Source organism: Ochotona princeps, chromosome 16 (genome assembly GCF_030435755.1).
Source record: "Ochotona princeps isolate mOchPri1 chromosome 16, mOchPri1.hap1, whole genome shotgun sequence".
Lineage (NCBI taxonomy): Eukaryota > Metazoa > Chordata > Mammalia > Lagomorpha > Ochotonidae > Ochotona > Ochotona princeps.
Window position 1 is genome coordinate 687,315 of NC_080847.1, and position 11,900 is coordinate 699,214.

The 11,900-nt window shown below is 63.3% G+C and overlaps 1 protein-coding gene across 2 annotated transcripts in view; it reads right to left on the reverse strand.

Moving 5' to 3' along the window:
• ZC3H18 (zinc finger CCCH-type containing 18) overlaps nt 1-7,164 on the reverse strand; it is a 35,154-nt gene extending 27,990 nt beyond the window's left edge. The window contains exons 1-2 of one of the 2 annotated variants that reach the window (XM_058674182.1): nt 6,976-7,164; nt 1,836-2,386 (exon numbers count right to left, since the gene is read on the reverse strand). In XM_058674182.1, the coding sequence (XP_058530165.1) occupies nt 1,836-2,372 (537 nt within the window). In that variant the 5' untranslated portion in view covers nt 2,373-2,386; nt 6,976-7,164. The remainder of the gene's footprint in view (nt 1-1,835; nt 2,387-6,975) is intronic. The other variant, XM_058674183.1, reaches the window with a different exon arrangement.
• Between the last annotated feature and the right edge of the window lie 4,736 nt (nt 7,165-11,900).

Consider the following 11,900-nt stretch of genomic DNA (forward strand, 5'->3'; position numbering starts at 1 on the left):
ACCGTGCTTGGACTCCATCGGGAGTGACCTGGCCCTGAGGGTGAGCAGCAGAGCCCCAGCTAGGAGCAGGTCTGCAGAGCAGGAGGCTGAGCAGGGTTAGAGGGGTCCTGTGCCGGCTCATCCTCCAGGCTGGGTCCCTGCAGAGTCTGGATACTAACAGCCCTCCAGTGGAGACCCCAAGGCACAGCACCTCACCCTAGGGCGCTCAACCAGAACATGTCTGGTCCAGCAGGCTGAACCCATGTGCTCGCAGCCCCAGAGGGACGCTGCCTGCGAGCTGGGCCCCTGGGTGAAGGTCTCCGGCCACACAGGCCTTCGTCTTGAGGGTGGGATGGCGGAAAGTCCGCCTGAAGAGTATGCGACTTTGATGAGGGCGCTAAGGTGGGCAGCCGAGCCAGCCAAGAGGACGAGGCAGCACATGGCGGCGGGCTGACGTCAGGGTGCTCTCATGGGGGATGGCTGCACATTTAGGGCGCCCCCACTGCCAGCAGGTCAAGGGCTGCTGTCCCACAGCACCGAGCAGATGGCAGTGGGCAGCAGAGCTGAAGTGGGTATGCAGTTCACACTCCCATTTCGGGGGGCAGGCAGCAAAGCAAGACCAAGGGAGCTATGGAGGGTCCGCTGGGCTCACACCCACCGCCTATGCTGCAGTGCAGGGCACGGCCCTTGAAGTACCCCTCACCCCCATCTGATGGCCCTGCCCAGGCCTCAGGTCACAGGAGCAGCAGAGCCAGCCCCTGTGGAGGCCTGGGCTCTCCCATGGGTGACCCTGGCACGAGCACAGGCATGAGCCGTGCTGACTGCCTCCCTCACTGGCCTCTCCGTGTGCCCACACCCTACGGAGCTCTGTCCCTGCGCACCGAGCAGCAACCCTGTGCACAGCCACCGAGAGCAGACAGCACAGCAAGGGGCCGGCACTGCGGCGCAGCGGGTAAAGCCCCCGTCTGCAGGCAGCACCTCACAACACTGCTCCACATCCCATCCAGCTCCCTGCTAGTGACTGAGGAAGCAGCAGAGCATGGCAGCAGCCAAAGCATTCCTGGCCCCTAATTCCCGAGCAGCTCAGCTCCAGCCCTGCAGCCATCTGAGGAGTAAGTCAGAGGACGGAAGACCTCTCTCCTTCTCTAACTGCCTTTCAGATAAAAATAAATGGATCTTGAAATGAATGGACAGTGGAGGCTGTGAGAGCAGCACACAGCCCAGAGGACCTGGGTCACAGCAGCTGCCATCCCCCCAGGCTGAGGGGACCCCCTGCCCCCGCCTCCATGACACTCTCCCTTGGAGAGCAGAGAGCCCAGCACCCTTCCACCTGCCGCCCCCAACTCGTGCAACAACTCTGGAAAACATCGCTGGGCAGCATCCCCACTGTGCCCCTACACCACACCAAGTCCTTCCCACAGAAGCAACTGTGGAGAAGCTTGGCACCTGGCATGGGGTCTCCTCAATGCCCAGGCCATGGCCCCAGCCCCAGGAGGGCGCGCCCTGCCTCACAGCTCCGCTTGATCCCGAGGCTTGGGTCCAGTCTCATAGCACACAGTGGAAGGTGCCAACAACAGACCAAACGAGAAGGAACTGTTCCGGCTCTTTGCCATCTCCAGAACCAACTGACTGCCCCTCCTTGAGGACTCCAGCCTGGTATACAGTCCACAAAGATGTACCTGAAGCCTGGGACCCAAGAGCACGGGGGCCGAGCCTGCAGCCACGAGGGGGCCGGCCCTGCCCATGGACCCCTGTACCGAACACCCAGGGCCCTCGCGCTGAGCCCGCAGCAAAGCCTGCCAGCCTCGAGGGGTCCACCCTGCCCGTGGGCACCCCGTCAGGGCTCGCACACTCACCTCAATCTCCCCGTCATCGATCTCGCCGTCATCCTGCCCCTTCCTCTTGTCTGCGCCGGCCTCCGGGGGCTCTGGGCCGGCTGCCTCTGGGGCCCCCGCTTTCCCCTCCTCCTCCTCCTCGGCGGCAGCCCTCTCGGACTCCTTCTCCGGCTCCTCGGGCACCTCCTCGTCGTAGTCCAGCTCGTGCTCGTCCAGCTCCCTGGTGACCGACGAGGCCTCGTCCCTGAGGTCGCTCGTCCGCTCTTCTTCCCCATCCTCCCCCTCGCCCTCACAAGGGGAGTGTGCGGGGCCTCTGCTCAAGGCATTGCCCTCCGAGTCCTGGTCCTGAGACTTGGCCTCACTCGCTCCATCCTCCTCGTCAGAGGGGTCCTCCTCTGGGCCCGGCGCCCCGGCTGCCCGCTCCTCGTCCTCCCCGGCCCCGTCCGCATCCTGATCGGACCCGCTTCCCCTGAGAATGTCATCGTCGGAGAGCCCCTGCTGCTCCTCGTCACCCTCGGGAGAGCGAGCACCCCGCTCAGGGCTCTCGGCCACATCCATCGGGACCCGCGGTTCTGCAAGAGGACACAGCCAGAGGGTCAGCAGTGTGGACAGCAGGTTCTGGCCCTCTGCCCACTCACGCGGCCACGGTGGCCCTGCCCTCCCTCCTCCAGGTGCTGTGCACGGGGCCGACCGGTGAGCAGTAGGACGTGGTATGCAGGCAGCAGCTCCTCAGGAAGTGGGGAAACCCACCCCAGGGCCTGGGCGGCAGCTGAAAGCCCAGCCAGCTCAGGGGACTCCCAGTCTGGAGCTCCTTCCTGTTACAGTCTGCCCATTTCCAAGGGGGCCCTGCGGTCTCTGCCAGCACAGCTTCAAGACCTCCCGGCAGTCCTGTGCCCATGTGGGTGCCCGCACACCTGCCCAGCAGAAGCGTGACTGCCCCGGCAGCGACAGCGACAGCACCTAAGCACACAGGCGGCGGCTCCCCGAGGGGCCCGTCTCTTCTTATGAGCCCAGATGGAGTAAGGCAAGTGTTTGCTCGTCTCTGAGCCTCACAGGCCCCGTGGGTGAGGTGAGCAGACACCCCCAAACAGTCTCTGGGTAAACAGAGTCCCTCTGCTGGGGCTGGCCAGCAAACAGGACCAGGGCCCGCCCAACGTACGTTCTGGCAGACTAAAATGCCCTACACCACAGCCCATCATGGACGTACTGCACAGGGTCACAGTCACGTTAGTCATCCCAAGATCCCCTCAGGGTGAGGCTAGACGTGTGTTCTAGGTACAAGTTCTCTGCAGTTTTTACGCCTCACACGCGCGTGTGTGTGTGTGTGTGTGTGTGTGCAAATGACAGACACGCCTCCCAGGTTCACACTTTTAAAGGCCTGGCAGAGGCAGCATCAGCAGGCAGGACATGAGCACAAGCCACCCTAATTGAGTACACATTAGAACCAGACACTTCAGGGCCAGCATGGTGGCTCAACAGGCTCATCTTCCACTTGCAAGTGCCAGCATCCCATTGGGTACTGGTTCCCATCCAGCTCCCTGCCTGTGGCCTGGGAAAGCAGAGGAGGACAGCCCAAGGCCTCGGGACCCTGCATCTGGGTGGGAGACCCGAGAGCGGCTCCTAGCTTCAGATCAGGTCAGCTTTGGCCATTATAGCCAACTGGGAGTGAGCCAGCGGACAGAAAACCTTTCTCTGTATCTTTCCGTCTCTGTGAATCTGCCTTTCCAATAAAAAGCAAAAACAAAATCAAAAGCCTCATCACTTCAGGAGGTTGGGAATAACAGCAACTTACAAACCACCCAATGCCCTCTAGCTGAGGGATGGCAGAGTCCGTAAGGCACTGGGCGGAGGGACAGCTCATCTGGCCAAAGCATGCACACAGCTGTATTTATTGCTTATTTGCATTTTATTTGAAAGGCAGACAGAGACGGGAATAGAAAGGTTTTCCATTTGCTGGCTCCGGTGTCTGCACAGCCCAGGCTGCCTAAAGCCAGGAGTCAGCAACCGGCCAGGTCCCGGGCCTCTGTCCTCAACCCCCTGCCTCCCCAGGACCAAAGCCTGCTCTGACATCGGGGTATCTGGAAGAATCACTTTAAAGTCACCCCTGAGACTGCCAGAAACGACTTTGAGCTGACTGCCCACACTCCCCACGTCCAGGCAGTGCTATCAGGGGCCTGCAGGAAGTAGCCCCAGGACACCCACCGTTCACACAAAAAAACAGGGGCGTAGGAGCACCTGTCCGCTGGTCCGACAAGAATGAAACACCGAGTGCCTGCTGGCAGAGCGGTGCCCCACACGGCACTGTCTGCGAATCTCCACGAAGGCCCTGGGCCCTGCCACCCCAGCGCCCACAGGAAGGCCCTGGGCCCTGCCACCCCAGCGCCCACAGGAAGGCCCTGGGCCCTGCCACCCCAACGCCCACAGGAAGGCCCTGGGCCCTGCCACCCCAGCGCCCACAGGAAGGCCCTGGGCCCTGCCACCCCAACGCCCACAGGAAGGCCCTCACCTGAACCACTTGCAGAGTCCAGGGGCGTGACCTTTGCAAGCTCCTGGTCTCACCTCCCAGCTAACAGCAACCCCAGAAACAAAGTTCTCTCAAGTGAGTCAACTGTCAGACACCACAGTGTCCCTAAGCCAACTTACAACTGCCCCTCCCTGGGCCTGGCACCACGTGGACAGGCAGCCTGCAGCTGCTGCCCTCTGCTGACCACACTGCTTCCTCTACCTTGGCAAGGACCTACCACCAACACGTCTCTCGCAGTCTGGAAAGACACGGAGTAAAAAGAGCCCAACTTGAAATGTCTGCCTACCGCCAGCAGGCCGGTGAACAGCACAGGCCATGTCCACACGGGCACCCGGGCAGAGGATGCCAGAAGCTCCACCAGTGTGCCAGGTCTCGGCTTCCTACTGAGGCGCAGAGCAGGTGCACTTTCAGACTTGGTGAGACACAGCACGACCAAGGAAGTCCAAGTAGCAGGAGCCAAGACAGGCTTCTACCTCCGAAAGCCTCCGGAGAGCCCGGCCACGCAGCTCCTCCGGAGAGCCCTCTGGGTCTCCTGCAGCACTCAGCAGTAATCGGGCCGCCACTCCCCCGCCACCAAGCCACCCACAGCCGCTCCCGGGCGGCCGCTCCCCCGCCACCAAGCCACCCACAGCCGCTCCCGAGCGGCCACTCCCCCGCCACCAAGCCACCCACAGCCCACAAGCAGCCTGGCCTTCAGGGGACCGAGGGAGCATCCCTGTTGTCCCTGTCTCCCTCTCTCATTCCACACTGCTTCCCAGCCTTCCCACTTTTCCTACACACAGGAAGGCTGACCATCTGATCTGCTACCTCTAAGGTCCGGATGACTTCAGGGAGTCGGCACGGGACACCTGTCATCTACGGCGCTCCACTTGTCTCAAGCCCAAACACCAGTCATACTAACGACAGCTCAACCCAGAAATCCTCCCGAGGCACAGGGACCATGCCAAGAGGACAGCACGGGGTGGCAGGGACAAAGAACCCACGAGGCCCACACGCCTCTTCCGTCTGATGGAGGGAGCTTCCTCACCCTCAGAGTGCAGTCAACTCGGCGCTCCCCAGTGAGGCCTGGGGACCGGGCCTCTGCCCCTGGGCCCTCTGGGGACCCCAGACCTTGGAGAGCACGCATCCCCCCCAACAAGCCCAGGGCCGCCTGCACTGTGGACTCCCAGCTCGGTTTACTGGGCATGTCTGCCCCCACACGGCACTGACTCTGAGCCTGAAGCCCCCTGGGCTCTGCTGACTAGATGCTACCTTGTCCATGCAGTCTCCTGCGGCTCACTGTGCACGCTGTCCACAGGGGACACCTGCCAGAGAAAACCACACCCCAAGAGAATGAAACACCATGGCATGTCCAAGGTGCCACTGAGGGCATTGGGCTCCACGGACAGATCAGCCCAGCAGATTCCTGCTGTGTGCTCCATGTAGGTACCCGGCGGGAAAGTCACGCCACCCAGGTGTAAGCTGTGACCCACAGGGTCCCCTGGTCACGCTGCCTTTGGCCTTGGACCCACATGCCCACTGCACCCAGCAGGCTTCCGGAGTCACTGCCGTGCCGGGCTGGGATTGGGGTTAGGTCAGACAAGCGCCCACAGAGGGAGTGGAGCCTGTGGACAGCTCCCTGGTGCTACCCAAGCCCGGACAGGTCCTGGCCAAGCATTCGGCCTGGGACAGCCCCTGCATGCACACCAGAGGGTGGCATCTCGCCAAGGGACCCACGGAGGCTGTGCAGTGTGCCGAGAGCTTTTTCCACAGTGTGATGGGCCAGTCAGGGTCTCCTCTGTGCAGCAAGAGAGGGGACTCCAGGGCCCTCCACACCCACACAGCACTGCCCAAGCCCCGCGGTGGTCCTCCACGTGGGAGGGTGACCCACGCTTGCTAAACAAGGCGGACTTAAAGCAACCTGTGGCAGGAAAAGTCAAGTTTCCACGATAGCTCAAGACACCCCGGGCGCCCGCTGTGAGGGGCCCCGCGGGCACAGCCCTGGCTCCACCGAACCCCAACACCTGAGGCCCCCGAGCCGCCCGATCCCCTGGTACCCCGCACCCATGGGATCCCCGAGCTCCCGACACTCCTGGAACCCCTGAGCTCCCCCCGCACCAGCAGCTCCCCGGTCCCATGAGCTCCTCCTGAACTCCTAGCTCCCCGCACCATGAGCCTCCTGCAAGCTTCCGCAGACCTCTGAGCTCCCTACACCCTGAGCCCCCGGGATCCCAGAGCACCCCGAGTACCCACGGCCCCCCAACCCCCAGGATCCCAGAGCACCCAGAGCACCCCGAGTGCCCCCGGCCCCCCAGGATCCCAGAGCACCCCGAGCTCCCCCAGCTGTCCCCGGGATCCCAGAGCACCCGGAGCTCCTCCAGCTGTCCCCCGGGATCCCAGAGCACCCCGAGCTCCCCCAACCCCCGGGATCCCAGAGCACTCCGAGCTCCTCCGGTCCCCTGGGATCCCAGAGCACCCCGAGCTCCTCCGCCCCCCGGGATCCCAGAGCACCCCGAGCTCCCCCCGTCCGGCGGACGCCGCCAGCAGCCGCCGCGCGAGTGGCCCGGAAGAGAAACGACAGCGGCGGGCGCGCTCGCAGCGCGGCGGGGCCCGACCCGCTCCGCCCCGACCCCCACTTCCCGGCCGCCCGCCACTCACCTCAGCGCGAGGGCGGGGAGGAGGCCACGGCGCCGCGGACAGGACGCTCCTCGGCCCTTCCGCTTCTCACAGGCTCCGGCTGTCGGGCAGGCGCGGGAGGAACAAACGGGCTCCACTACCCGCGGAGGACGGCCATTGTGCGACGTCATCAGGCCGCGACCGCCGTCCGGCAGGCCGGCGGGCTTCCCTCTGCCGCCCCGCCCCCGCGACCGCTTCCTTCCGGCCCCGCCCGCGCGGAGCGCTCCCATCCAGCCCCGCCACTGCGCAGGCGCCACCAGACGCCCCGCCCCTCTGGGGGTGGAACCCGAGCCCGAGGCTGCGCTCCCGGACGGCGCCTGCGCAGAGCTGCACGGCCAGGGAACGGGCGCGGCGCGGGGTGCTGCGGGGATGCTGCGGGGGTGCAGAGGAGACGTTGGGGGGTGCAGAGGAGACTTTGGGAGGTTCAGAGGGGATGCTGCAGGGGTGCAGCGGGGATGCTGTGGGAGTGCTGCGGGGGCATGCTGCAAGGGTGCAAGGGGGACGCATTGGGGTGCTGCTGAGGTGCAGAGGGGTCGCTGTGGGGTGCAGCGGGCATGCTGCAAGGGTGCAGAGGGGACGCTGTGGGGTGCAGAGGGTATGCTGCAGGGTCGCCCTCGGAACGGGAGCCTGCAAGAGAAGCATCAGCACCCGCTGACTGCCCGCTGCCTGGAGACAGTGAAGAGGACGCTGCTGTGCCTCCAAGGAAAAATGGCACATAGCACTGGTTCCAGGAGGCTCACCTCGGGACTTGGCAGCTTCCCCTGTGGCGAAGACTGGGCACCTGGTGCAGCCTGGGGTGCCCCCTGGAGACCCTTGGTCAGAGGTGGGCAGACAGGGACACCCCACGGGAGGGGACCTTGCAAAGGACCCACCGAAACAGCCTGTGTGTGACCCAGCGCAGAGGGGCCGGAGCTGGCGGGCTGGCCACAAGTCCAGCCGGCTTCACAAGAGCACACGAGAGCATGTTCTTAGATGTGGCTGACTCTTTGGGTCAGGAAAGGCCAAGTGACTGATTACGAACAACGGGCAGCCAGGCCTAGAGGAGCAGGGCACGGGTTGCCCAGGTGTCGGGGGACAGCCTGTGAGTCCGGACCTGGCATTGGGATGCCTGTGCTGTGTCAACCCCAAGGGCAAGTGCAGGTTCTCTGCCGTCCACTGCGAGGGTGGCCTGAGCAGACAGAATGCAGGACAAAGCCTTGGGGACCAGCTCTCCCTCCCCAGAGGAGCCTCGGACAGCGTCCCAGCAGTCTCTTCACTCATGTTGAGGGCCACTGAGGCCTGTGGCACGCTCCCTCAGCATGGAGACAAGGTAGCTGGGATGGACGTCCAGCCGTGAAGGGTGGCTGAGCTGGGTCTGGGGACCTGACGGGTTGCGGCTCTTCCTGCCCTGAGCCATGACGACCTGGCACGTCTGGGGACTAAAGGCCGTCGTGGATGGCGGGGAGAGCCCTGTGCCTTGAAAACCGAGCCCTCGGGGTTGCCGCTGCTGTTCAGAGCTGTTTCCTCTGTTTGAAAGGCCCAGTTACAGAGAGGATTCTTCCATGCCCCAAATGACCGAAGTAGCCAGAGTTCGGCTGGTCCAGCGCCAGGGGCCTCTTCCGGGTCTCCCACACAGATGCAGGGGGCTTTAGGCTGTCCTCGACTGCTTTCCCAGGCCACAAGCAGGGAACTGGATGGGAAGTGGGGCCGCTGGGATTAGAACTGGCGCCCATATGGGATCCTTGTGTGTTCAAGGTGAGACTTTTTAACCACTACGCTATCGGGCCAGGCCCCCAATAATTTTTTTTCCCCTTTAAAAAGTTCCTGGTTGGGCCTGGCACGATAGCATAGTGATTAAGGTCCTCGCCTTGAATGCGCCGGGATCCCATATGGGCGCCAGTTCTAACCCTGGCAGCCCCTCTTCCCATCCAGCTCCCTGCCTGTGGCCTGGAAAAGCAGTTGAGGACGGCCCAAAGCCTTGGGACCCTGCACCCACGTGCGAGACCTGGAAAGAAGTTCCTGGCTCTTGGCTTCGGATCAGTGCAGCACTGGCTATTGCGGCCCCTTGAGGAGTGAATCATCGGACGGAAGATCTTCCTCTCTGTCTCTCCTCCTCCCTGTATATCTGCCTTTCCAATAAAAATAAATGAATCTTTAAAACAATTATTAAAAAAAATGTCCTGGTTGTGACAGCTCCCGTTCTGTTCCCGGTGCCACCTCAACATAGCATGCTGGGAATGGCCACTGCCCTGGCTGGATGGAAGCCCTGTGTCCCCCATGGCAATTGCTTTCCTGTGCTGAATGAAGGGGCTGCCCTTCTAGCGTGGAAGTCCAGAACCGGCAGCTCCCACGGCAGCAGGCACCAGCTCACGTCCGCAGAGCCCGGGGGGACCACAGTTGGAGCCCGCTCCCTGGGTATCCTTAAAGCTGTACCCAGATCCACTGGCGGCAGCAGAACGAGGTCTGCACGCAGCTGGTGTTGAGCACTGCTACCTGTCCCGATGCCGTTTTCTCCTCTTGAAGCCTGGGCCTCGTGTGAGCTGTGACAGGTGGCAGGGATGGGTGTTGGTCCTGGATGCAGGGGGCACAGGGTGCTGGCTGGGAGAGCCACTTGTTTGTGACACGCCTGGAGTTCACCAGATCTGCCCACCTACCCCAGGTCTCCACTGTCAGCACACTATACGCAAGCCTGGGGGAACTGCCCGCACCATGGGAGGCATCTTGGGACGTGCAGGTCCCGTCAGCACCATGGACAAACCCCCCTCAGCCAGCTAGCGGGCACGGCTGTTGGAGCTCTCATACCCGTCTGCTAACCCTGCCTCCCAGCAGGCACTGGCCACTCTACAGCCCTCATCCGCCCCATTGCTTTCTGCACTCGCAGCTGCCCCGGGGCCAGGGTGGACGGAGCCCCACACAGGGAACCGCTGGATGCCACAGCGGTGCCTTCACGGGGAGGCAGGCACCCATGTTAGCCACTCAACGGGGTCTGCTGGAGCGGTCACTCAAGCCATGGACATGGCTCCCCCTGCCTTAGGAGCCTGGGTCTGAGGGCGAGTTCAGGGTGGACATGCAGAGGGAACCCACATCCCGCTTCCCCCAGGAGGCCTGGCTTCCAGCATCCAGTGAGCAGGACTCCTGGATCACAGCCACAGCTGCTCCTCACCAGGCACCTATAGACGTGGGCACTCCACTTGCTGTGGGCCTGGGAGTGTGGGGCCCATGGGGTGGAAGGTGCAGGGGTCGGCAGGGGACTCAAACCAGGCTGTTCTCCACAGGTGAGCCCCCCAGTGGGAGCTGGGACTGCACATCCCATACCAGGGTTTTTCCTGGGTCTCAACAGGCTGAGCCGTCTGCCATGTGGAGTCAGCCCAGAGGCTCCTGACCTTGCAGGGTAGGAGGTGTGCACAGCGATGCAGGGATGTGGAGGTGCCTGGGAAGGGGCCCCAACAGCCCCCAGGGCCTGATGGCAGAGCCTGTGGAGGCGACCCTCACGGGCCAGCTGACAGCACTGGGCCCTGGTCAGCCAGGCACACAGGGGGCCACCAGCCAAGGGAAATTGAAGCCTCTGGAAACCTGCCCTGAGCCAGCCTTGACATCAGTCAGAGCTCCCCGTGTGCCCTTGTGGCCTTGGAGGAGATGCAGGTGGCAGGGGAGGGCACACGTGTGGGTGGGAGGGATCTCCAGGAACCTCCTGCGGAGGAAGAAGTACAGCACTGATTACGGAGCCAGGAACAGGAAGTGGAGGCAGGGCTGGTATGGAAGTGGCCTGGTTCCCCACACTGGGGATGGGGGGCCATGTGACCACAAACTAGGCGTGGCCCTGTCCAGGTCAGCAGCATGGCCACCAGGTCGTGCCCTTGCTGATACTGGCAGCCACTGGCAGGCAGCCAGGCTGTGCCAGGGAGGCAACATGGGGCCTGATGGAGAGTCAGTCACTTCCTGGGCACCTCGGGAGCCACTCCTCCTGCATGCTTCCCCCAACTGCCACATTCTTCTAGAACATTCTTCTAGAACATTCTTCAGCCCTTCAGGGCACCAAACTCGGTGTTCAGCAGAATTGTGGGTGAAGGCCAGCATGGTGGCTGGAAACACACTTGGCTCTGGGAGTCGTGGGCCCCACATCCCACACAGATCTGCAGCTGCCCACCCACAGGTGCTGTGGCTAGTCCTCCCTGGGACACGTGTGTGTCCCACCTGTCCAAGGCTTGGGCCTACCGGTCACCTTGTGCGGTCCACCTGGGAGACCACTCACCTCGGCCCTCCTGCCCGACGTCCAGGGCAGGTTTGTGCTGCTCTGAGCCCCGAAGGGCAGACGGGGAACGGTCTTCCTCTTTCTCAGGCAGAATTTGGGCCGCTGAGCCGTACAGGCCCGGTGAGGCCAGCACTGGGGTGCCCTGGCTGGCTGCATTCATACACCACTGCTGCCCTGGGACTCCACTGCCCACTGCTGTCCCCCCCAGCTCCTCTGGCCCGAGTGCCCCGGGACCATGGCTGCGGGAGAAGACACAGGCCAGCTGGGTCTGCAAGGGTCTGGGGCAGGAGGCTGCCCTGACCAAGCCTGTGGGCCAGCCCTAAAATGTCCAGTTACAGCCCATGGGGTTGGACTCCCTTCTGCCAGCAACAGTTATGTGCGAGTGCAACAGAGCGTGGCCAGCAGTCTGTGGGAAGCCCACCCAGCTCTGGGGAGAGAACCCAGACCAGGGGTGTGGCTTTGGGGGCTGGTCTTGAGGGGATTCCACGAGTGGGCCAGGCAGGGCCGCAGGACCTGTGAGCTGGCTACAGGAGTGATATGGGCAGAACATGTGGTGGGTGGGACTACATGGACGGGCCAGGAGCTGGACTGAGGCAGGAGGACAGGTCATCTGGTGGATGGGGTGTTGGCCAAGTGGGTCCCAGGGGCTCTCGGCTGGACAGTGTGGCCATCGCCC